A 25234-nucleotide genomic window follows, 5' to 3' on the forward strand; every position below is an offset into this window, starting at 1 on the left:
GTTGGCAGTGAATGGGTACAAGTGCCTAGACTCTAGACAGTGGGCTGGTTCTAGCACCAGCAGAAATAATCCTATACGCTGTCGTATTTATTAGATGTTTGTTACTTTTTTCTCAAATCAACAGTCATAGTAAAACTTAAAGTCGAACGAGTGTAATAGTACAGGAAGATGTTCAAGGGCATATACAAGAGTTTAAATCAATACAGATTTGGGTCAGCATAATTTATAAAAAAAAAAAAAAAAAAAAAAAAAAAAAAGATGACCGAGATTTTTTTTTCTTGTCGATAAAAATAGTTCAACGAGTTCACAACCTAGAGATGCAATGTCCTTAATGCTTAGGACCGAAGTGTGTCCAAAGCGGTTCTAGGCCACAATCTTTTTCCACATCAGCAATTTCACAAAAAAAGTCTTCGTCAAATTTAAAAAAAGAAACACACAAAAATCCAAATATGTGGTCCGAAGCTGTTTTGGACACTCTTCGGTCCTAACGCGATGAGGACCGAAGTCTTTTGGAAGAGGTCTCACGTCTTGAACTCTTGATACCTAATAGCCCACCTAGCAGTAGATAAGGCTTCTAGTCATTTTCTCGGCTATATGTCTTATTTCGGCCACACCAACTTTTGGAGTTGCAGTGATCGATCTCTGACAAGACAGGATCCCATAAGGCAGGTACATAGTAATAATTAAATTCCATTGTCAACCAAAAGTATATTGGGTGCAAAAACGCGTGCATCGATTCCGAGTACAAATTTGAAATAATAGTCCAGATTCAGGGAGGACACCCGCACAGCGCAATTTGTGTGGACACACTCATTCTCGTTAGATATTCTTTGGGATTGGGATTGTTTAACGTAGTATTTATTAACATTACTGTCAATTAACACCGTTTTCTTTTTAGTTACTTAACATTGATTCATCATAGGGTTAACTAGTATTATCCCTAGTAGATGAGCCAATTAGAATTTCTCCTACTAGATAAGAAATTAGAGTCTCCTCCTAAACACATGGTAAATTTAGTTTGACCATTAACTTTCAAATCAAATAATTAAAAATTAAACAAATACTCTCATTATTTTCAAAAAAAAAATATTCAATTTTAATTAGGTAGGAATATTTATGTTATTTTCAATTATTTGACTTGAAAGTTAACGTTCAAACCAAGTTAACAGTGTGTTTAGGGGAGAGACCCTAATTTTCTATAGTGAAGGGAAATCCTAATTGGCTCATCTAATAGGGGGTAACACTAATTCACCCTTCAACATATGTACAGAGAGCTAGCTGTCTGGAAAACAAGCGGCCACCAAAACGATGGTCGACGAGACGACATGGAGATCCACCTCCAAACTCTAGTATAACAGATTTTTTTTTACTAGACAACAAACATAAGACTATATGTACCACGAGGATTGGGATGTTTCAGATACATAAACAAAACGATCTATATCGACATATTGTGCACTTTTGTTTCGTTTTTTATTTGGAAGGCAATAGTTCCAACAATTAAACCTATTTATCAATTATCACTATCACTAAACAGGAAGAGGAGGTGTTCATTGACAACTGATGACAAAGTGACAAGTATTTCAACAAGGAACCTATCCCCATCTCAAAATTAGTACATTAACACCGACTGCCCTCGTCTAACAATAATGACATTAAGCTTTGTTTAATTATCGCAGTTTTTAAAGTTCGTCTCCCCTCAACATCGATCCTACAATTGTAAATGATCCATGCATGAACCCTATCCTATATAGTTGCAACTCGGGTTAGCCAGTTGTAGGTCCACCCTGGTGCCATACTATGCATAATAAGCGTTACAAATGAATTACACAGACCCTGCTTGATTCTATGCAAAGTTTTGCTTTCTATACCGAATCATTTATTCATATGACAAACAACGAAACTTCATTCCCCTTCAAAGCCTAATTGCTCAACATATATAACATCAAAATTTACTAGACAGGATACCAAGCCTCCTACGGAGACCAGTTCCTCTATAACCGGGTACAAAGATTGATCTCTGTACCACACACACACATCTCGTATCTCGGCACACACACACATCTCGCACTCGGATCAACGGCGAGATAATACGGTTACAGAGATGATCTCTGTACCGGTTGTAGAGATCTTGAGTCCTTTTGAAATGATCCCAAATACATACCAAATGTTGAAACTTTCCCATTAACATTAAAATGTTAATCATTAGTAGTGAGTTAGACTAGTAAGCATGAGTTAACCTCGAACCGTTCCATGGTCTAGTATTTTGGTCTGGGAATACAGCACCAATAATTTTATTTTCCTCCGGCCAGTTAATGCAATCAAACTTTTGTAGTAAGTTAGCAACCGATACAAAACAAATTATCTACCTAACCGTGGATCTACATTGGCAAATGACTCTCATTTCTATCATTATATTCAATCAGCATTCAAAATACTCCCTTGGTTTCTTGTGCATTATGATACCAAGTCCAACAAACCCACAACCACTTTCTTAGGAGTTAGGACACAATGAGGTTTTCGAAGCTGTTGGATGGTTACTGATCATGCCAATTTGGTATTGTATTTTGATTTTGGTCTATAACCAAATCCCAGCTTATATGAAGGACTTCTATATGTAACATCAAACACCATTTAAATCATGATAAAATTGATACCTCTTCTTGATTGATAGACTTAGATGGATTGAAATAGTTATTTCAACTGTTTTAGATTGACCAACTGGCATAATATCATTCTCAACTAGTTTACCTCGATTTGTTTAAATATTGCAAGAATAAAGAAAAAGAGATTTTTTTATCGATTCTTTAAGTTAAGGTTGGACATCGAACAAATCCTTACACTTTATATTTGAGTTTTGTGAAATGTTTCCTACTTCCTATGCCCCGACCACTATATGTTCCTTTCATTTGGTATAGACGTGCTATCTTCTACCTGTTCAATTTCTACAGGAAAAAACACACAACACCGATATCAAGCTCTATCGTTTCCTGATGATAGCCTTATTATCTTCTCTCTGTTCATCAAACTTCCAAGGACACGCTAGATATTGATTGAGACTTCCATGACAATTGACAAATAGATTTGACAATGCTTGATCAACAGTAATGCAAGCTAGACATCAATTGAGACTTCCATGACAATTGACAATGCTTGACCAAGAGTAATGGAACTGTTCAATTGTATTTGTTGCTGGTATTACCTAAGGCGATTTTTTGTTCTTTGTAGTAAATAACAAAAACCTAAACAGAGATTCTTCCTAACAGTGTTCTTTGAAAAACTCTACCCGGATCATAAGAAAAATCTTTTTTGATGGATTTTTTCTTTGAAAAACAAAAATTTGAAAGCATAAAGGATGCGTCTACACAATTACACCAAGTCTTATTTAACTTGAAAAAAAATAATAATTTGACTTTCAAACTAATTAATTAATCTCTCATGAGTTGCATGACAAATAGTGGGAACTAGGCCTCCGGGCTCAATTTTGTGTATCGATTTAAGTGCCTAAAACATAAGATCAAAACTAGAACTCCATGAACTGCACAGTGGCCACTAGCCGCAGACCGGGAAAGCTATCATCCATTCATCCCTAACCAGCAACGCCAACTAATCTATGTCCAAGTCAAGAATAACTCTCCACTCCGTTAAATGATCTATTCAAAATGACCTTAACTTTCACATGTAAAACCCACTATTTAGAAAAGCTTTATCAGTTGAAACTTGAAACCATATTTTCTACCATCCTTGGGACTTTCATGAAATATTCCCGTACTGTACAACACGTACTGTCTCATACCATCACTGTGTGTTCTTCATATGTTAAGAAAATAACAGTCTGCTACCTTGATAACATCCTTAGGCAAAGGTATGGTCTTATGGAGTACAAATACCACTACACAGTGCTAATGGGAATGCTCCAGATCATGCCAAACTAGAAGAAAACATACCAAACTAAGGCAAAATAAGAAATATACATGAGACCGATCATTAAATCATGCAAACAAGGTTTCATTGTTTCAAACCAACTAGACGATTAAGACATGGTTTTTATTTCGTGACAAGTGACATTACACGGGTTTAAATAAAAAACGCAAATAATTCAAACAAATTATAAACCAATCGTTGAGCCTGCCAGCCCTGCCTAATGTAAATTGTGATACATCAGCACAAAACAACTTGGGTAAGCAATAAATCAACCCCAGGGCGTACAAGGTTTCCAAGTTGCTCCAAGGTACCTTCATCTGCCTTTTTATCTTTACAATTAAGTAGGTTTTGCCGCTAATTGTTAGAATTCTTCTTGTGATACTCTACACAAAGCAGCAGTCACAGCTTCAAACCATAAACGTCTGGGGAAAATGCTCCACCTCTTGAGATTTGTCGCATTGTTGAGCAAAAATGTTGCAAACTCTATCATGAGAACTACCACTAAACCCACTCAATATAATCTCCTCATGGTGGAGGTGAGGGAAATCCAAAGGCCTCTCCATCAGCCCTTCTTTGTTTTCATCCCAGCCTTCTATATTCCAGGCATCCAACTGCAACAAGGAAAGAGTCAAGGAGTATGGTTAAACCAACAAATTAGATATTGTATAAGCTTTCCTTTGTCTTTACGCAATACAAAGGAACAAAAAATGTTCATTGATACTGTGAAGGAATAAAGTATAATCCAGTGCACAATTGATGTCAATTTAAGATGGTAGGTAGATGAAAAACAACATATGCAGAACCAAGAGGGTAAAACCTTTTGGTGATGACAAGGGTCTGGGGTTCGAACCCCGCCAGCATCCGAGTTTCCCGAGTTACTGACCTCGTTTAAAACCAGGCTTGCCAATAAAAAATAAAAATAAAAAATAAGAGTTAAGCGGATTGGTTCTGGAAACTGTTAATTTGTTGAGTTAATTACACAGTTCAATTGGTTGCAATCCCATGATTGTGACAAAAATGACCCATTTGTTCAACTCATGTTCTGATATTTCGGCTATGCGATTCCACCTTTAAGAGTATATCAAACTACCATTAATCAAAACTATTGTCTTAATTAAGTTGCTGCATCGAGAATCTTCTAATACCAGTTAATTCTATTTAAGTTACGACTAATTGACACTCGTAACAATGACCAATTAAGAAAAAAAAAATGAAATCATTTTCTTTCTATGATAAAACATTAACATTAGGTGCCACTAACGCATGACACTAATGCTCTACCCTTACAATAGGCACCTACTATGCAGGTATATTAGTTAACCTAGAATATGAAACAGTCCACCATGTAATGTGAATGGGCAAAAAGCATAGGATAGAAAAAGAAACTTCCATTGCCACTGTATGTATGCATCAACTATATCCTCATTAAACTCAGAAAAAGTTATAATTGTTATGAGACTACTCACATGCAGCTCAACCCTTCATAAGTAAGGAGACGCCTGGAGCAAAGGGGTGAATTCCCAGAGTGTTCCTCCTTGCCTTCCAACCAGCAACACCAACTTTTTCAGATTGGCGAACAACAGTAACTGTTGGGGAATCTTCTTTTCCTGATAATTTCTGCAAAAGAAAAGTTACTTTCATTAGAGACACCCAGTCCAAGAGTATGTAATTAGCAACAAGCACCATATCAGTATTAAATTTACCACAACAGGTACAACTGAGAGCATCAAAGACTACAGCTGGGGAACATCACTTGATAGGTTTCCAAGAGTATAATGTAGGGAGCCGCGAGACCAGTCACACTTTACATTAGAAAGCCGAGGAACATTTATAGGTCTAAACTTAATGCAATTCCCAGAATACTGGAATATGGTGAGATTTTTGGCATTAATCTTTATCTTCTTTAAACCATGACAAAATAGTATACTCAAATGCTTCAGTTTGAGAACCGGGCCAGAAACGTTTAAGCTAAGAAGGCCCTTGCAATGGAACAGACAGAGTTTCTCTAGGTTAGGGAATTTGACAACATACTAACAATTGTCTCCCTATCTACGAAAACTGTTTTTCATCGGAGGTCTATAAGGGAGCTATATCCAATCGAATCAAGAGACCTGAAAGAGCAACCTTTCAATGACAATCACCTCACAGATAATCCAATTTCCTGGGTGGAAAACAAACCAGGAAACTGGTAGTAGAGATTCTAACTTCTTTTAGTTATTGCCATCTCTATCCATTGATCATTATGATGAGCAAAATCTTTTATTTGTGATATCGCCATATGTATCCATTGATCACTATGATAAGTAAATTTTAAACGAGTCTTTAACAGAATTATGGTCCAGATGCAAGATCTGAAGAATAAAATCCTATGAATGCATGCCTTCCAAACCCTAAACTATGTTCAGGGAAACAATTATAAAATTCACCAGCTAAACAATCACCAAACTCGTTATTGGGAAAGTTTTTGAATCTCCTAGCCAAAACATTTACACTGAGACTAGGAGAAGATGCCAGAACACACACACACACACACACACACACACACACACAACCTGTGTTTGACATGAAAATAAGTTCAATTTCAGAATATTGCAAAGATTTACTCCAGTTAATAGAAACAAATTCTGATAGAAAGGGCATAAGATACCAACCAAAATATTAAAATAAAATAAAATTGAGGGTCATCAATTGCTAACACTCAACCCTCTTACCAGTATATGAATATACACCAAACAATTCAAATCCAGTTTATATATATATATAGTACCAATTTGACAAATATACTTGCCTTGAATTTCCTTTTCCCACCCATTTGATGTAACGTCACCGTTCTCTTGGCTTCTTTTTTAGGAGCTGCAAATAATGAGTTGCATACAACACCTACAATAATTATGGAAAAAAATAAAATAAAAATTATTTACATATTTATAATTAAATAAGTAAAAAAATTTAAAATTGTGCACCTCTGATGTGTAGAGAAAATCTTGAGTGAAGATCAAGGGAATGCAAAAAGTATTATCCACAATTGCTAGTGATGTATTACAATAAAAGTAAAGATGTCTCAAATCAAAGTACAAACCCTTTTAACATTTTCTTTGCACAGTCCAAGGATACTAATAATACAAAGAACCACATAAACCAGTAAATGTACCTCAATGGATAGTTTTTTTCAAACCTCAAACAGATCATACCAAAAACCCTGAGGGAGTACAGTCAGCACACAATGCTCTCACAGATTTGTTTAAAGACTTTGGTGCCAGTGAATAGTTAATACCAGTAACTGTTAATTGGTTTCGGCTAGAGGAAGCTGGGACAGTAACGAGAAATGGATGGATTCTTTAGCTGCAGAGGAACAAACAAGCAGACATCCAGAAGTATAGCTTCCCAGTTCCAAAAAACTAAAATCCTGTGCCTTAACAGGTTTCCATTTATACAGAAAAACTTTCCACAAAAAAAAAACAAAAATAGTGATTCTCATGACAAAATTTCTTTTTACTCTATATTGACACAACGACAAAAGTTCATACATATCCCAATGGAAGGCATAAGCAAGCCAAAACCAATGACCAGTCAATCCCAGAGACACAAAGGATCTTCACTTCCTCACAAAACAAAACAAAAATCATACATTTGGGCAAGAAGGGGTACAGGGACAACAAACAAACTGACTTCTCAACTAGTAGACTGGAAAAGGCACACAAACTGGCTGCTAAATTCTTCAACCAACCGAATCTCCATTTTGATGCTGAAACTAATGAACCACTCTTCACTTCTAAGCTGGAACTAACAAACTGACTTCTGCACTTGTCAACTGCTATCCTGCACAAATATCCATAAAAATATATAACATTAGATGCACTAACTAATATCATACAAACAACAAAAGATGCAGACGTAAGTGTAAATTGATAAGAACATTGAAACTAGAAGCACAAACTTGGACAGTTGAACAATTATTATTTTCCGCCACATATTGTAGAAATGTAAAGGATCTCTCATCTCCAGTTCAGAATCAGTTTTGTTTATGTCAGTAAAGGTTGTTCATTTTACTCAGTCCAATTACCTATGATTATGTGAATTCCGTACATGTAAATAAGAAGGGAAGAATGATGATTGTCGATCCCATGTATGAGACTAGAACCCCAAACTATCGAGAACCTATCATCTTCGATATTCTTGTCATCTTATTTTGGAGACAAGTAACATCTCCAAAGACAAAACAATAACCCTAATCCTACAAAACTAGGATATTGGTACATCAACAATACACTAGAAAAACCTTTAAAAAAAATGACAATTCAGTTGATGTAAAACCTCACTAACTTACAAACTATGCAGTTAAACTTCTTGACATTAGTGCATTTTACCCACAAAGTTTTGAAACTTGAATTGTGTTACTCATTATAGTAAAGGGTAAACGTAATTGACATAAGTGGTGGTCAAATATACATTTCGTAAAATATCTGTTTACTGATTGATCAAGTGACAGTTGCCTTGTAAACTAAGCAGTAAAAAAATGTGCCTTATCCTTCTCTCAAGCTTTAGGCTCACCCCTACAGCCCTACTACTACGCAACTAAAGATGACTTGTCAAAGAAAGTTGCATATTTCTTCTACAGATTCATATGCAGATAACTTCCAAGCCTAGGAAGAGGACAGACCCATCTAGTAAAGAAACAGAGGAAGAAACAGAGGACGTTCTGTACTGAATGAACCTAAAACAGACCCTAATCCATTATAATAATTTGAGTGTAGTAAAAAGTAGCAAAACAAAAGTAATGAGTGAACCGTAAGCCCAGTGAAATACTACGCATAGTCATAATAAAGAATAAATGTCAAGGATAGAGTCTCTTACTTAAACAATGGAGCAATTGTACTTGGCAAAAAGTTGGATCAACGCCGCTTGATTAGTTGGGTCAAGATACTCTTGGATGATTGCTGGATACCTCCCAGGAGATGTGCATGCAAGTCTTGCCAGTGATTTCACCAAGAACTCTTTTGGATCTTTAATTTCCTTAACAGGATCCTCATCCTTTTTTCCAGCATTGTGAAGCGGGACAAAAGTGGCAGTATACCCCACAGCCTCCCCTATATCCGGCATTTCTGGCTCCTCAACAACTCTTTCTTGCTCTGGTCTGGAAAGAAGAGTGACAATACTATCCAGCATTCGGCCACAAATAGTTGCAGCTGAAGCATCCAAGAGAAGTGGGGACTCACAAATAAGTTTGGTTGAAGCAACCGAAGTCAACTTCAACTCAGTGGATCCTGTGATCAGCCTAAGAGTAGGTATCCAGAAAGTCTCAAGAATGGTAACAAACAAATTACCATTTGGCTGAACTGAATTAATGGAATCCACAAGCCTAGTTGGCCCGTGCTTGATGAGAAAAAGTGACATAAATATCACAAAAGACTTCTGAAACTTCACTGTGCGGTGATTTTGTAGTCGTGTGAAGAGTGCACTCCAGATATGCCCCACATAGGGTGAAATAACGTCATATCCAAGATTTTCTATAACGGTATTAAGCACATAAAAACCCAACTCTTCTGTGCTCGATACTGAAACAAGCCTGTCGAATATCCCCAGTACCTTGGTTAGAACTTCCCCTTGATTTAACTCATGAGGTGCTTTATTGAGGTAGGCCTGAAGTAGCCGAACAAGAGCAGGGACATTTGCGGATCTCTTCCATAATTCAGGTGAGAGGAGAAGCTCAAACACCTGCATGTAGTTCGGATGAATGGGTGGTCTACTGAGCTCAACAAGCTGGGCTAGGAGCTGGAATGCATATGGCCAAAACTCGGTTACCTCCTTTGCCAAGATATCCTGGATGATGGGGAAAAGGCTTGCCTCAAAAGCCGATATCAGAGAGACGTCCTTCTCACATGCCCGCCTGACGAGGCCTGCCATTGCTTCAAACAGATAATGGTTGAAGACGGGATTCTTTGGATTTTTGCATACCTCACTGAGGATGGATGTCAAACTAGTTATGCACGCTCCAGCAACATCACCAGAAACATCAGCAACTCCCACAACCCGCATAATGCATTTCATGACATAAGGATTCTCTTCTGACTCTGGAAACTTAAAGGCGTTGAACAGGTTTGTCATTAGCATCAGCAAGAACGGAGTAATGTCAGAGGATGTATACCTTGGCCGTCCTCCTTCTTCCTTGACCAGCAAGAGCTTCTCAATGCAACTTGCAGCATAAGAATGAACCACATTTGATTCGGCAGTAAGGAACCGGGCCACGTCAGGCATCAAAGTAATGGCAAAATGTTTAGGGATCTGGTTCCGGAACATTGTGAAGAATTTAAGAGCCCCAGCCTTGAGCATGGGGAAACCATTCACATCTTGACTTTGCAACTCTGGGACAATGACCGAACTAAAGAAGTTCCCCACATCAATAAGTTCAGTTGAAACGGAACTCCCACCAGCCTTCTTCATCGCAAGGGAAACAACCAAGTATATAGCACAATCCTTCTCCTTCCAGTTTACAGCTGGATTTGTAGCAAAAGCAGCCAACATATTCTTAATCTGGACTCCGACCATAGCAGTAACCTGATCTTTATAATTTGTTGCAACCCCTTTAAGAAGTTCACAGGCAATCCTCCTCCTCGTATCAAGATCACTCCCTTCAATATCCCTGCGAATGAACTCAACATAATTCATCTCAAATAATTCTTCGTCTTCATCCCTCAAGCGTACATTAGGAATCACGATGCTCTCACAGATTTGCTGTAACACTTCAGCACCAGCAAATAGTGTATGGTGGACACTTGTGCTGATCGTGGTCAAGAACTTAATACCAGTAACTGTTAACCGGTCTCGGCTCGAGGAAGCCGAAGCAGTAACAAGAAGTGTCCACACAGCTTGCGCAAAATCCTTCAAATACCCTACAAAATCTTCCTCAAACTTCTCCATATAAAGATTTATATTCTCACATACTGCGGCCCTGAGATTGTCGACGAGGGCCAAACCATCCCCACCACTACTCTCTAAAGCTGGATAAGTAACCGTGAGGTATTTCCGAAACTCAGTCATCCACTCATTCATATGATCTTCAAAAAACTCAGGAAGGTCTTGGACATTAAGAGATAAAAATATTCTACAACAAAGTCGCTGAGACTCAAAAAGGGGACGAAGATTACCACCAGAAGTCGAAGTAGAATCAATCAAAACAGACGTACGGCGGAAAATCTCAAGCAGTGGCTTAGCAAAACCATCAAGACAGTATTTAAGCTCGAGAAGAAGCTCATTCGTCTTATACGCATACCTAAACTTCTTAAATAGAGTATTAGCAGTACTAAGAATCCCATTAATGCACGCATAATCATTATTATTAGCTTGTCCAAGATTGGCTACAAGTTCCGGTAACAAATTAGGCCAAGAATTAGGGAAATCGTGTTTACCAATAACAGCTAAAGCTTCAGTGAGTTGGCTTTGGATTCTGGGCCCCGACGAAAGCATTAGAGGAACAATCAATTCTTTGATTTGTTCCTTCTCAAAATCAGAAATTTGAGTCAATGTGATAACATTGTTATTATTTCTACCATCCAAAGTGACCCAACGAGAACGAAGATGGTTCTTGAAAGTAACAGCAGCAGCTTGACGGATCTGTTCATCAACTGATGAATCAGCAACCAGACGAAGAACAACTAAACCGAAACTGGGACGGTCTGCTGCGTCGGATAAATAGGACTCGGCTTGACGACGGGGTTCTGGGTTTGGTGAAAGGGTTTGGACAAAACATTGTGATAGGGTTTGTAGGGTTTCTTGATTCCACTCCATTAATAAAAAAAATATACTTTATATATATAGAAATTAGATTTAAATGTAAAACGATTCAAGTAACAAAAGAGAGTGAGGAAGAAGAAGATGTTTACCAGAGAGTTGAGAGTGAGAGTGGTGCGGCTTTCTTATAGAGAGAGAGGATTTGAAAAAGGAGGGTTTTTAGAGCTGAGAAACACCTTTCTTAGTATGGGCCTTTTTTAGTTGGGCTCAACCCCAAGATCAAGATATATGGTAGCCCTCAACCATGGCCAACCAACACTAGAACCAGTATACTACTCAGCAGTGGGGGCGTGAGCGGAGAGGGAAGAGAGAGGGACGAAGAGAAGCCCTTACTGCCCACTTGACTAAGAAACAATGAAAGTAGAAGAAACGATTGCCAAAATATTTTTCACTTACTATACTCGAACCAAAAATTAGTACTGCAAGGAACAAAACTGCGTTAATGATATTGTTTTAGACTTTCAGCAGTGTGAAACATTGAAAAATTATCTTATGAAACCACCACCACTGGGTGGGGATCGGAGAACCGATACAAAAATAATGAAAACTATAACAATCAAACACACGAAAGGTAAGTTTTCACAAATGAAAACGAATAAATTTAATCAGTTGAAGCTGTTATGGAGCCATCCTACAAATAAACATGCATCTCACTCAACACTGTACCCTATATATTCGAAGCTCATATATATATGAAAAAATAACTAAAAAAGGTATCAAACTTTACACGTTTTGACAATATGGGGACCAAACTTATTTTCTTGACAATTTGATATGAAAAAATGACTAAAAATGGTATCAAACTTTACACGTTTTGACAATATGGGGACCAAACTTCTTTTCTTGACAGCTTGGGGACTAAACTGTTTGATTTTTGCAATGTAGGAACTTCCGTCAAATTTCTCTAATACCGTTTATAATTTGTATTAATTTTCATTTTATAAATTAATACAAATGAAAATTATTTTGTAATGTTGAAAAAAAATTAATATAAATTAATTTGTAATGTTGAAAAAAATTAATATAAATTTTATAATTTGTAATATTGAAAAAAAAATACAAATTAGAAACGGTGTTAGATAAATTTAATGGAAGTTACTACATTACAAAAATCAAACAGTTGGTCCCCAAACTGAAAAAAAATTGATCCTCCATATTGTCAAAATAAAGTTGATAAAGTTTGATATATATATATATATATATATATATATATATATATATATATATATATATATAACATACATTTAAATATATATTATCATACCATCACAAATATAATTAGAATACAACTAAGTACTATCACACAACTAAAAAAAAATGGACACTACACAACCACTACTACAGTCGCTAGAGTCTAGCATGCAGTAGACTATATATATTGATCAAAATTGTGTCCTCGAGAGTCTTGAATGTAACAAACAACAAGATACAACAAGTACCAAAGTTCCAAGGCCTTATATAAACACACTCATATATACAATACAGTGAAATTACTAATAGAACTCAGAAGATGTACAAATACACAAGAAATTATTATTTCTACGCCAAACAACCGAACAAAAAGGTTATGAGATTCTTAAGAATTAGCATTGCACAAGGCTTATACTTTCAGGCCAACAAATAAAAGAGTCGCTATCAGGCAAAATTTCTCATGTCAGTGACAATTGACTTCAATAAAAGATTAAAACAATTGACTTCAAAAAAAGTTGTTCAACGAAAGGCAATGTGTGACACTTTCAACAAAAAGAAAAAATATATTTAGCTGAAGAAAGCAGGTATATCTTGGTAATGACTAATGAGCAGTATAGAGTTGTAAATTCTTAAATAAACTACATAGTTTTATTAGAGTCTTAATTAATTGAGCTGAGCAAACGTTCTGGGCCGAGGGGTATATGGACAAAAAATCATTTTGTTGGTCTATGTCTGTCTTCATTCCCATCTTTTCTTTTCTCTTCGTCCTTCTTCCTCTCCCTCTCCACGCCCTCTCAATCTCTCCATCTCCACTACTCCCTCTCGCTCTCCACTCATGCCCCATCTCTACTCCAAACGTCCTCTATGACCGCCTATTGTGAACTGAAATCTTATAGTCCCATATGAGAAGAAATGAGTTCATCATGGGTTGATAAAGTGGGAAGCTCACTAACCAGATGGCATGAACCTTTTTCGATAAAATCTCACACCCATGGCCAAGATGTATGGTTAAGGTATATGAATGTCTAATATTAGTTATTCCATAGGCATGAAGGCCCAATCTTATAGTCGGCTCATCAAATGGGAGCCAAGTTAATTTTGGACAAACGGCAAGATCAAAAAAGTTGAGAGAATTTGAAAACGAAATCATTCAAAGTGGAGCCATCAAACGGCATAGATCATGTAGAATTTGAAAACGAAATCATTCAAAGTTTTCGGATAAAACCCCACACCCACGTGGATGCTCGAGAGAGTGTACCCCGAGTGGAATCCAACGACATGGAGTGATCTCGACACCTACAAAGTCTGGCATGGATTTCGGTTCAAGGTGGAGATTGTTGGGTATTGTGAACCTGAAATCTTACACCCATGGCCAAGATGTGAGCCAAGCCCAATGGATGGTTAAGTGGGGGACAGTATCAGTACTAGTTATCCCATGGAAATGAAGGCCCAAGGTCAGGCTGTGTGCCAAGCCCTATCAGACCCAAAAAGTATTTTGGTTGGTTTATATCTGTTCTCATTCTCGACCAATTTCTTCTCTCCCTCTCCCTCATTCCTTCTCAACCAAACCCAATTTTCTCTCTCCCCACCACAAACTCATCTCTCTCTCTCTCTTCTCCACCTCCGCTCACGCAGGACTGGCTCTAGGGTAACCAAGAGAGGCAACCAACTGGGGCCCAAAAAATTTAGCCCAAAACTAAGGCCTCGAATTCACTGACGACTATTGCCCTATTATCTGTATTTGTGTGTGATTTTTTTTTTCATTAGGGTCTATATGCATAGTAAGGGGCCTCCACCATAAGAACTCAGCTAGGGCATCTCCTGCGCTCACGCCCCCACTGCTTGCAGTTATCTAGTATACAAGTCACCATGTGAGTTTGGAGAGAATCGACAGACAAACAGACCACTAGACCAGACAGAACCAGTATGTGGCTCCATGGGCCATGGCCCAGACCCTATATCCCAGACCAAGTCAACAATTAAACTGTACCTCTGGTTCCAAGTCACCAATTTGGTACAAAATGCCGACCAAATCCAACTTACACACAACTACCACACGTGTAAATAAAACACCAAACAATCAACATCAAAAACTCCAAAGTAGTACTCCTTCCTTAGCTCCTACGTAAAAATGCCCATTCCTCCTTCTAGAAAACACACAAACACGCGTTTTTCTAGTCGTCATCCTCAAATCACACCCCATCTAATATTTTGACAACTCAACACGTCTTTTAGTTCTTCCCTCACTTTCCTAGAAACTCACCCCACTCTCTAATCCTCTCCTATAAATCTTCATTCACAAAACCAAACTTGAGAACAAGTCTAGAAACTAGAACAAGATGGAAAACAAGCAAGAGTCTTTTAGGCAATTCAGTGATCAACTAAGACTACAAGGTTCAAGCTTTGCTAACTTATCTATAAATGATAGTATATGGAGTACTAGTGCTACTACTACTTACACTAACAAAAGGAATGAAGAAAGAAGAAACTTTGATATTAGAGTTGGAGCTGAGAGAAGTGACACTGGGCTTGGTAAACAAAATGGTTCAGAGATAAATGGGTTTAATAATGGTTGGAAAGTTGGTAATAGTATTGGAGAAGTAGTGGGCAATGTTCAGAAAAGTAGTAATCTTAATGGGTGTTTAATAAAGGGGTGGTCTTTTCAAAACCTGGGAATAATAATTACAATTACAATTACAATAGCAGTGTGGTTAGTGGTGAGAAGAGTAGGAAGAAGAATGAAGTTGTTGGTAAAGTTGGGAAGAAGGGGAATGGTGGTAATAGTAATAATAATAACAATATTGGGAATAGTAAGAGTGCTGTTGATAAGAGATTTAAGACACTTCCTCCATCTGAATCTCTTCCTAGGAGTGAAATCATTGGTGGGTATATCTTTGTTTGTAATAATGATACCATGCAAGAGAATCTACAGAGGCAGCTATTTGGTATGTTTTTAATTCTTATTTCTTTTTCTTTGTGTATTTAAATGATAAGTTTTAGTTAAGTTGTTATGGCCTTATGGGAATCCAATAGCTTGTTTGATTAGATTGTTAGATGAACATGACTGGATTGAGATTTGTCTATTTTAAGTTTCTATTGTTTTGATTCTGTTATATGGGTAATTGATTTTTCAGGACTGCCTCCAAGGTATAGAGATTCAGTTAGAGTAATAACACCAGGCTTGCCTCTTTTCCTTTACAACTACTCCAATCATCAACTCCATGGAGTTTTTGAGGTAATAATTTAATCTTTTTGTTTATTTTTATTTGGTGTAGTTTCCTAGTTGGGCTTAGAACTTGGACATAATACATATCATACTTCAATTATCTGTCAATCGAGTTTGTGGTTAATATGAAGGCAAATTTAGGGAAAACTAGAAGTAGGAAGTGTATTGAGGGCTTTTCTGCAGTACAACTGAATTCGTTGAAATTTACTATAAAATATGATGCATTCGATTAAGAATTTGTGGCCTTATGATTGAACTCTGCTGCATTCCATGAACTTGGAGTGCAGATGTCATAATTGGTTATATTAATGTTTTAGGTCCATAAAGTTGCTCTAGAATGAACCAAGTTTCATGATTTGTCTAGCAATTTATAAAGATTTTCAAACATATGTAGTATGAAATTTATGTGTGCTCTGATGTTATTTAGGCTTCAAGTTTCGGCGGAGCAAACATTGATCCAACTGCATGGGGGGACAAGAAATGTCCTGGTGAATCGCGCTTCCCTGCTCAGGTACTACATTCATATCCTCCTCTTTGCAATTAATACTTGCACGAAAATTGTCCATTAATAAGTCAAGAAAACATGCATGTCACAACCTTGGATCAACTCATATCATTTGGTAATAATCTTATAAAAAATCCATTGTCTGAATAAATTCCCAATAAAGATGTATGTGTGGAAGACATGCGTACTGAGAAACATGTCAACTATTTTTCCAATTTCATCTGATCAACATATGTTCACAGGTAAAAGTTGTTACACGAAAAATTTGCAATCCTTTGGAGGAAGACTCGTTCAGGCCCATTCTCCATCATTACGATGGTCCTAAGTTCCGCCTTGAGCTTAGTGTTCCAGAGGTATGGTTTCCAACATAAGTTTACAGCTCTCATTTTAAGTTGCACGTTAAGACAAAATCAAAGCATGGCTTTCTATGATGTTCACCAATGTGTTGTGGTTCTGTTTCTGCAGGCACTAGCACTCCTCGATGTATTTGCAGAGGTATCTTGAGAGGAGAAAGTAGGGGGAATCCAATCATCATCACAAGGAAACTTATAAATACGCTTAAAGAAAAAAAATAGGGATAGCTTGTATACGAAGTACTGTATAGAGTTTGGAGAGAAAAAGAAATATAGGAAGCATACTGAGAGATCATAAAATCTATGATATGTAGAGACTTGCAGAGATAAAATATGTATGTGTATACAGTTTTTGAATGGAAGTATACTATGAAATCTTCGTTTTATATATTCATCTTTTCTCAAAATTTCTTTTTAATTAAAGCTTGTAATAGCTCTCTTGTAGGATGGAGTTCCTTTTCTATTTTTCAGTATGTCTCTTCTCTAGTTACAGGTCTTGAGAAACATGTTTTGGTTTGGGTTAGTCGTTCTGGGAATGGTTTAGCTCATGGACTTGCGTCGTGGGCATCAAAACAAATTCCTGGTAGTCACCCCCCATATAACCTTGAGTCTGTAAACTCTATATTTTGTCTTTAAATATAATATGGTGCTGGTTTTATTGAAAAAAAAATCTGCTCTGTGAGACCAGGTCAGGTCATCTGTCTTCCAAGTGAGCAATTATTATGTCCCATGGTATTAGCTGCAGTTTAGAAGCAAAATGTTTGGGCTGGAGGATTGAGATTTTATTCGGACTAAAGCTTCTTTTCCGTGGGACTATTGACCTGAAGTGTCAGTACAGAAAATAACAACACGCCGGAAGGTTTTTTCATGCTAAAAAGTCATCAGAAGCTCTTGCCCAACTATATGAACGTTTATAAATTTTGAAAGATGTTTTCAAGCCAAGAGTCAGAAGCTCTTCCCCACCTATAAAAACATATATACAGATGCACGATTAGAACTGAAGAGGTAATGGTGGTTTGTATTTCGTAGCTGGCCAGCATACACCCATGAGTACAAATATTTCATCAATAAAGAAGAAGCACATTGACAAGTTTTTAGCGCTGAATTTTGTTATTTTTCATATAGATGCTCTTTTCTCTAACCACTTGTCACATTCAGAGAAATCCCAAATTCAAGAGGCAAGAGCCTACAAAGTAGTCTAGTATCTCAACAGTGTTTAATTAAAAGTCCAAAACGTGCTGTAACCCCAACCCAGCCAAAATAACTCCATGCCCCAGCTGCTAAATCGAATGCAAAGATAACTCCATGCGCCAGCTGCTCTCTGAGAAATGCATATGTTCATTTAATTTACCAGGATAAGTTTTTCAAGACAAGTAATTTGATTCACGCACTCACATATACCCAAGTACCTTAAATCAGACAGCAGCCGACCAGGAATAACAACTATGTAGCTTCTTCACAGCTGTGGCAGTAGCATCTCTCCTCCAAGTCCAAGAGTTCCATTTGGTATCTGCACAGAAGCATAACTCTCTTTTATTTTCACTACTCGGAAGAACAACTACTTAGCTTCTTCACAGCTGTGGCAGTAGCATCTATCCTCCAAGTCCAAGAGTTCCATTTGGTATCTGCACAGAAGCGTAACTCTCTTTTATTTTCACTAATTTAATTATTCTGATGTCTACCGTCATACACAAGAACAAAGTTGTACAGAAACGCAATCCATAATTTGATTACTTACTGAGGATTCTACGAGGAGAAGTTTGTTTCCATCTCTATTGGGTGGATGACGATGCTAAGTCCCCTACATGCCATTAGATGATCCTCAGGCAGCCACTGGCACAGCTAATCCTACAGGCTCAGAACTATGTATAAATGTCCCAGGCCACTATTTTATTTTGTTATTGTGATGTCCAAAGACCACAATCAAACCAGAAGAAAGAAAATACATATCCAGATACAAACGATAAAGTGACCTAACAAAATATATTATACTCAACATGCACAATCTACAGAGACGTACTTTGATCCCTCAGGCAGCACAGTGGTAGATGACCCCTCAGATTCGATGATAACTTCATTTATGTAGGATGTGCAATAAAAATTGAGGAAAATGAGACCAAAAGAAAATAGCAATAAAAATGTTAGACAAAAGAAATCATAAAATCGTATTTTTTATTTTTATTTGTTTTTTTGAAAATAAAAAAGAAAATAAGAAGCTTTTCGAGCAACAATCTTCAAAGACGTATTGTGATCCCTCAAGAAGCACAAGAATAGATGATCCTCAGACTCAATAAAAATGTTTCCACATCAATGTATAATGTCCAAAAGAACAAAGTGGAAACAAAATTAAAAAGAAATTGGAAAAAACCCGACATAAATAAAGTAAAAAAACTCATACATAAGTTAATAAATCCAGCGCAAACTACTTTTGGTACACGCTTTCAAAAACAATCTACAAAGACATGAGATGATTGAGATCAACACTCGGGCAGCATACTTGTAGGTGATACCCCAAGCACAGTGATGACTTGCATGTCTAAGTATGATGTGCATGAAAACACACTCAAAGAATTGAGATATAAAATAAAAAAAACAGCTTATAGAAACGAAATCAGGAGATCTACACTAAGAGGATGTATTCAAGCAGTCTACAAATCCATGATATTATGAACCCTCAAGCCGCACAGCTTAGATGATCACTTAGGACTCATTAGCATTGACTTCCAACCAAGTGAATCTCATCGACTACGTATGATGTGCAAGAAAACACCCTCAAATAAACAAACAAAAATGTGGCATGAAAGCAAGTAAAAGCTTGCAGAAACGAATTCATAAAATCCATAGCATGAAAGTATACTTTTTATAACATGCTATTGAGGACAATCTTAAAAGGCGCAGCACAGTCTAAGTATGAAAATAACAAAAACAAAACAAAAAATTGGGACAATAAATCCAGTTAAAACTTAAAACAAACTAAAAGGAATCTATAGAAATTAAAAGAAAATACTTTTACAACAAGCTTTCACCCAAAATTTACAAGGACGTCAGATGAACCCCAGGCAGTCCGATTATTGGTGATCCCAATAGTCATGACTATCATTGTCCCCGTATATGTGCAACAAAACACACTCTTAAAAAATAAAGACAATTTGCATGAATAATTTCAAAGTAAGATTTCTCCTTCGAACACTTTGGGCTGAAAATTTAAGGACCGACTAGGGCTTCGTCTCGAGCTCAGGTTGAAGCTTTTGAAACTCGGGTTGGGCTCGGGTTAGTTCTCAACCCGACCCAACCCGCCCTAGTTCCACCCCTATATGCAACTAAGGATGCATGAGTAGAAGTACGTCAGGATGATACATAATATATAACATTCTATTGAGCACCGTTATTAGTTGGTTCGCACCATTGTTACTGGAAGTTTTGGTTTGTCGAAGTAAGGATGATACAGACAATGTATCTTATAGACCTATCATTCGTTGTCTGCAACATGTGAGAAAGATCAATGTATTTACTTGGGTAGCTGCCTCTAAACTAGGCTTCCTATCATACAAATCCAGAGACATGGTAATTCAAAGACATAATTCCAACAAGTCATGACATTCCAAAGACAAATAATTCCAACAATTCAGTAATCCGAAGACACACAATTCCAACAAGTCATTGTCATCCAACGATAAACATATCTCCAAATACAAATAGTTAATTACATTAAGCAACAAATAGTTAATTACTTGTCCAATATTCTAAATCACGAAGTTGCAGTAACAGGTCGTGGCATACACTAGCACTTTCATGTGCAACACAAAGTTCAACAGCCAAGGTGTTCTATACCATATAATCGATCGCTTCACGAATACGTAGACGCCTTTCAAATGTAGAACTGGACCCTTGTTCACATCTTTCAGAAGTAGAACTAGAACCTTGTTCTGAGATTGGTGTTCTACTATCAACCCAATAGACAAACCCACAACCTTTTGATTGATCCTGTAGTTAAATGTTGAAAGTTTACAACCCAATTAGATAAATATGTTTAATAAAAAATAAAAATAAAATGATACACAATTTATTCCTTACAATTCTGTCATACACAACTGATCTCGGGCAAATATAATATCGTCGTTTTTTGTTTTTTCCATTCTCAGTCACACCAAATACCTTACAAAGACCACCTCCACACAGACATAACACGGTTTCGTCGGCCCATAGGAAAAAATCACAACTTAATTTTTGAGATTTATTTGAAGATTTAAGTGTCTCATGCTTCTAAAACAACCCAAATTACATGTTAAAATCACCCGTTATAATCCAATATGTAATTCTTCAATAACTCAAATTAGTAACAATAAATAAAAATGGCTCACCCAATTGGGGCAGTTGTAGTACTGCCGACCTAGATTGTCGTTGCTTCTTGATATGTGTAAACATGACACGTCAAGAAGACAATAACATTTTAAAAGTGGGGGGGGGGAGGGATTATGTTTTCCTTGGCCATCATTTTTTGACTTACAAAAAAATCAAACCCTAGTAAAATTAAATAAATAAATCTAACTCACAAATATCAAAATCAATTATTTAAATTAACACCTGAGAGCGGAAGAGCAAACAACCAGAAGTGGTACGTTGGTGTTGTGGGTAGAGAAAAGTAGTAGTGGAAAAACTGAAGGAAAAAAAAAATAGACTTTATTAAACAAATGGCACAAAGAGATCGTGACCAACCTTATCCGGCCAGGATGTTTATGTCAGCTGATATAAAAACAGATTAACAATGACAAACAACCTTCATATGTATTTACAAGACCAAACCAACCACTGTACACGTAATCAACTAGTATGACAACAATCATGAATAAAATTATGAACTGAGACAAAACAAACAAAATTATTTAAGAATAAGTAAAATCAACTAATATGACAAGAAGGATGGATAAAAGTATGAACCGAGAAAGAACGAACATAAAATTATTACTAAACATGCATATATTATTAGTTTGCTGATAATATAAAAGTAATTGAAAAAACAAGACGTAACAACTCAACCTTTAGTACAAAGTTAGTTTGCTAATTCAAACATTGTTGAGACAATTTCAATTACTAACACGCATTACATTCCTAATTTCAATTACAAATCATCTAAGAACATTGTTTCTCTGTCAGAAATGTCATCCCACGACTCCATCTCCCTTCGTCTAGGCGTCAACCATTGGCCAAGAGAATAGTACAAATGTAGCATGCAAACAGGTTTCCAATTGACATCCCATAAACCCAAACATTTCTTTCTATATCTACTCATAGTTAGTGTCTTAACCTATGCATACAAACAGTCCAATAACCCATGTACCTTGATTGATACTGCTTTCTTCTCAATGTGTGCCCAGATCCATTTATACTATAACTTGTGTTTATACCGAGATTATGACATTAATTTTCATATAAACATCAAATACATGGATCTCCAAAAGAAACCAAAATAAATACTATATACTATATTGAAATACTGAAAACAAATAAAATAAAAAATTAGGCCTGTCAATTTAAAACAAACAAACTTGAAACCAATAAGAAATAAGAAAAATCTAATACCTGTCGTGCTGAACCCCTCTTAAAACTCGATGATTGGAATTAGGGATTTGAGACAAGAGAATGTGAAGAAAAGAAAGAAAAAGATGATGATATTTTTAATTATAGAGTTTCTACTATGCACAGGGTGAAATTGATCTCGAAATTGAAGTGAATAGTTGGATTTTCTGTTTGACCGGAGAGAGAACGAAAGTAGCGCTAAAGTGGAAAACCTTTTTTTTCATGTTTTTTTTTTATTAACTTGTTTGACAACTTGTTCACTCATTCTTCCGGTTTTTCTAGTAGATAATGCTAAACTATCATATCACTACTTATTTAAATCGTTGTTCTGTTCTACTGAAGACCAAAACAAGGAGATAACTAGATAAGACTATGAATTGGTCTAGATCATGACTGCTTCAAAGTAAATACACAACTTGACATACTCATTGGAGGAACTGGAAGAAGTAATATTTGAGTTATATTCACTAATACTCAATAGTGATTTGGTGATGAACTGATGATAGAACTGGAAAAAAAAACAAAAACAAAAAGCTATACGTAACTTTTAATCCTTTCTACTTTTCTCGATGAAAACAATATAGATCAATAGAGCTTCTAGATTTTGGAAAAACAATAAACTATGATGAATAATATTAACCAAAAAAAAAAATAAACAACAATTATTAAAATGCAAAATTTAGAGTACGCAGGCTGTACCTGTACTCTTGAATCTTGGCCCTCCTATCAGCAAAAGGTGCATGCTGCCCCACAAAGTCTTGAATCAAGAGTCCTGAATCCAACGCACCGATGCATCCAGCGCACTCTAGAATCGCTATTATTAAAACCAAAGGCCTACAATCAATCAAATATATAAGGCTTCTATATCAATGCGCAAACCACATCTACCACAAAATATCCATTGGAAACTGATACAATCTTGAAGTGATTGTATAAAAAACATATAACATTAAGGCTTATTGAGGAGCATTTGACCTCCTAATCCACACACAAGTGCAAACTACAATAATATTATTCTATCCTCCCAATAGATGAGATACACTACAATTTATAGCACTAGCTACTTAATAACTAACCACTAACCTACTTACGAGATAATGCCTAAAATGAAAGAAACTAACCAACTAACTAAACAAGACTATAAACATTAGAACTATGATTCTAGATTATGCACACATAACATAAACAAACCCCAATCCCAACAACCAACTAATGGTTAAATCAAAATGAAATCTTAAACCAAACAATTCCTAATCAAACTCATAGTTTCTAAAAGAAATCAACTGAAACAATAAGTTTAACTAATTGCCACAAAAAAAAAAAAAAAAAGCAATTGATTCATGAAGAATTTGGGTTAAAAAGAGATATAGGGAGAGAGAGAGTATCTTTTGCGAGCAGGCGGTGGGTTGACGCAGCAATAACACTTGATGATTGGAATTAGAGATTTGAGAATGTAAGAACACTAAACGAAACTAGCACTAAAGTGGAAATTTTCGTGTTTTTTCTTTCTATTTTATTTTTTGAATTTTTCGTTAACCTGTTTAGCAACTTGTTCACTAATTGTTACGGTTTTACTCTCGCACTACATGTGGCTCAGAAGGCTGCGCACCACGTCTATAGTGCGGCATGCGTACTCTAGAAGCCCTAAATATATATTATCATAGGTTAGCTTAATTTATAAACTTGTTATGTGTAAAAATACATTTTCGTATGTAAATAAATACATTTTCATGTGTAAATATAAATTTGCATATGTAAATATATATTTTCATATGTAAAATACTATATAAATATATATTTTTCAATTACTAGGGGTATCTCAAATAGTTTTTAGAGAGGTATTTTGGTCAGTGTAAAATACCACTAGTTGGGGGTATCTCAAAAAAACAAAAAACAAAAAACAAAAAACAAAAAACAAAAACAAAAACAAAAACAAAAAAAAACAAAAACAAAAACTTGTCAAATAGGGGTATCTCAAATTAACCCTTGTCTTTTTCGAACAAGAGTGAAGTAGGATGTTTTTGAAATGGTTTTTTGGGTTCATTATTTCGGCATTTTGTCGATTCAATTTTGTGCCCTTTTGGGACTATCACTCCTCACACTCTCTCCCAACTATTTGAAATGGAGTGTAGTGAAGAAACCCTCAAAGCCATATATATCTTCATGTTTTCTCCATACCTTATCTTTAGACCCATAACTCCGTCGTGAAGCTGGGTCATATTTAGCCGACTCTGCGGACTTTGCCAACTTCGGTGTCCGTCTCCTTCATTTCATCACTGATCCATCAATCGAAGATTAGATTCGTCAAGCAGCTGATGTTTATTTCAAAAATCATATCTGTTCTCGTTGGGTCACTTCAACCCCACTACTAGATGGTAGAAACAATATTCGCAATATTGCCCCTATTATAACATTAATTCAAATTTCTGATGTGGAGAAGGAGCAAATTAAAGCTCAAATTGTTCCTCTTATGCTTTATTCAGGTTTGAGAATTCAAAACCAACTCAGTGAAGCATGATTTCCCTAGTTCCTGGCCTCAATTGTTATCCAATATTGTATCCAGTCTCCGACAACCTAATAATTATTATGCATCGATTAATGGGATTTTTGGTTTCGCATTGTATTATTTTGATTGAACAGCCTTTCAAGTGTCTCCCACACTTGCTTTGG

General features: G+C 36.3%; 2 protein-coding genes and 3 long non-coding RNA genes across 6 annotated transcripts; 1 reads left to right on the forward strand and 4 right to left on the reverse strand.

Moving 5' to 3' along the window:
* Positions 1–4028: 4028 nt before the first annotated feature.
* On the reverse strand, positions 4029–6706 carry LOC147513966 (uncharacterized). Of its 2 annotated transcripts, XR_015215788.1 has the most exons (3): positions 5628–6705; positions 5391–5541; positions 4029–4535 (listed from the first exon to the last, which is right to left on the reverse strand). It is a non-coding gene; the product is annotated as an uncharacterized LOC147513966 (long non-coding RNA). The 2 variants fall into 2 exon arrangements; XR_015215787.1 differs by having other exon boundaries at positions 5391–6706.
* Positions 6707–7317: 611 nt separating this feature from the next.
* Positions 7318–11906, reverse strand: LOC147513967 (cellular apoptosis susceptibility protein, putative / importin-alpha re-exporter). The gene is made up of 2 exons (XM_086597317.1): positions 8779–11906; positions 7318–7743 (listed from the first exon to the last, which is right to left on the reverse strand). The coding sequence occupies exon 1, from the start codon at positions 11707–11709 to the stop codon at positions 8779–8781; it is 2931 nt and encodes a 976-aa protein (XP_086453443.1). The 5' UTR covers positions 11710–11906; the 3' UTR covers positions 7318–7743.
* Positions 11907–15242: 3336 nt separating this feature from the next.
* LOC147513968 (B2 protein-like) lies at positions 15243–17375 on the forward strand. Its single transcript, XM_086597319.1, is given in 6 exon segments — positions 15243–15557; positions 15560–15848; positions 16038–16138; positions 16557–16640; positions 16877–16987; positions 17100–17375. Coding segments are annotated over 6 exon segments (939 nt in total). The 3' UTR covers positions 17139–17375.
* Positions 15697–20161, reverse strand: LOC147513969 (uncharacterized). Its single transcript, XR_015215795.1, has 2 exons — positions 18726–20161; positions 15697–18612 (listed from the first exon to the last, which is right to left on the reverse strand). It is a non-coding gene; the product is annotated as an uncharacterized LOC147513969 (long non-coding RNA).
* Positions 20162–20571: 410 nt separating this feature from the next.
* On the reverse strand, positions 20572–22766 carry LOC147513970 (uncharacterized). Its single transcript, XR_015217437.1, has 3 exons — positions 22568–22766; positions 21572–21644; positions 20572–20971 (listed from the first exon to the last, which is right to left on the reverse strand). It is a non-coding gene; the product is annotated as an uncharacterized LOC147513970 (long non-coding RNA).
* Between the last annotated feature and the right edge of the window lie 2468 nt (positions 22767–25234).

Source organism: Coptis chinensis, chromosome 3, assembly GCF_015680905.1.
Source record: "Coptis chinensis isolate HL-2020 chromosome 3, ASM1568090v1, whole genome shotgun sequence".
Classification (NCBI taxonomy): Eukaryota; Viridiplantae; Streptophyta; class Magnoliopsida; order Ranunculales; family Ranunculaceae; genus Coptis; species Coptis chinensis.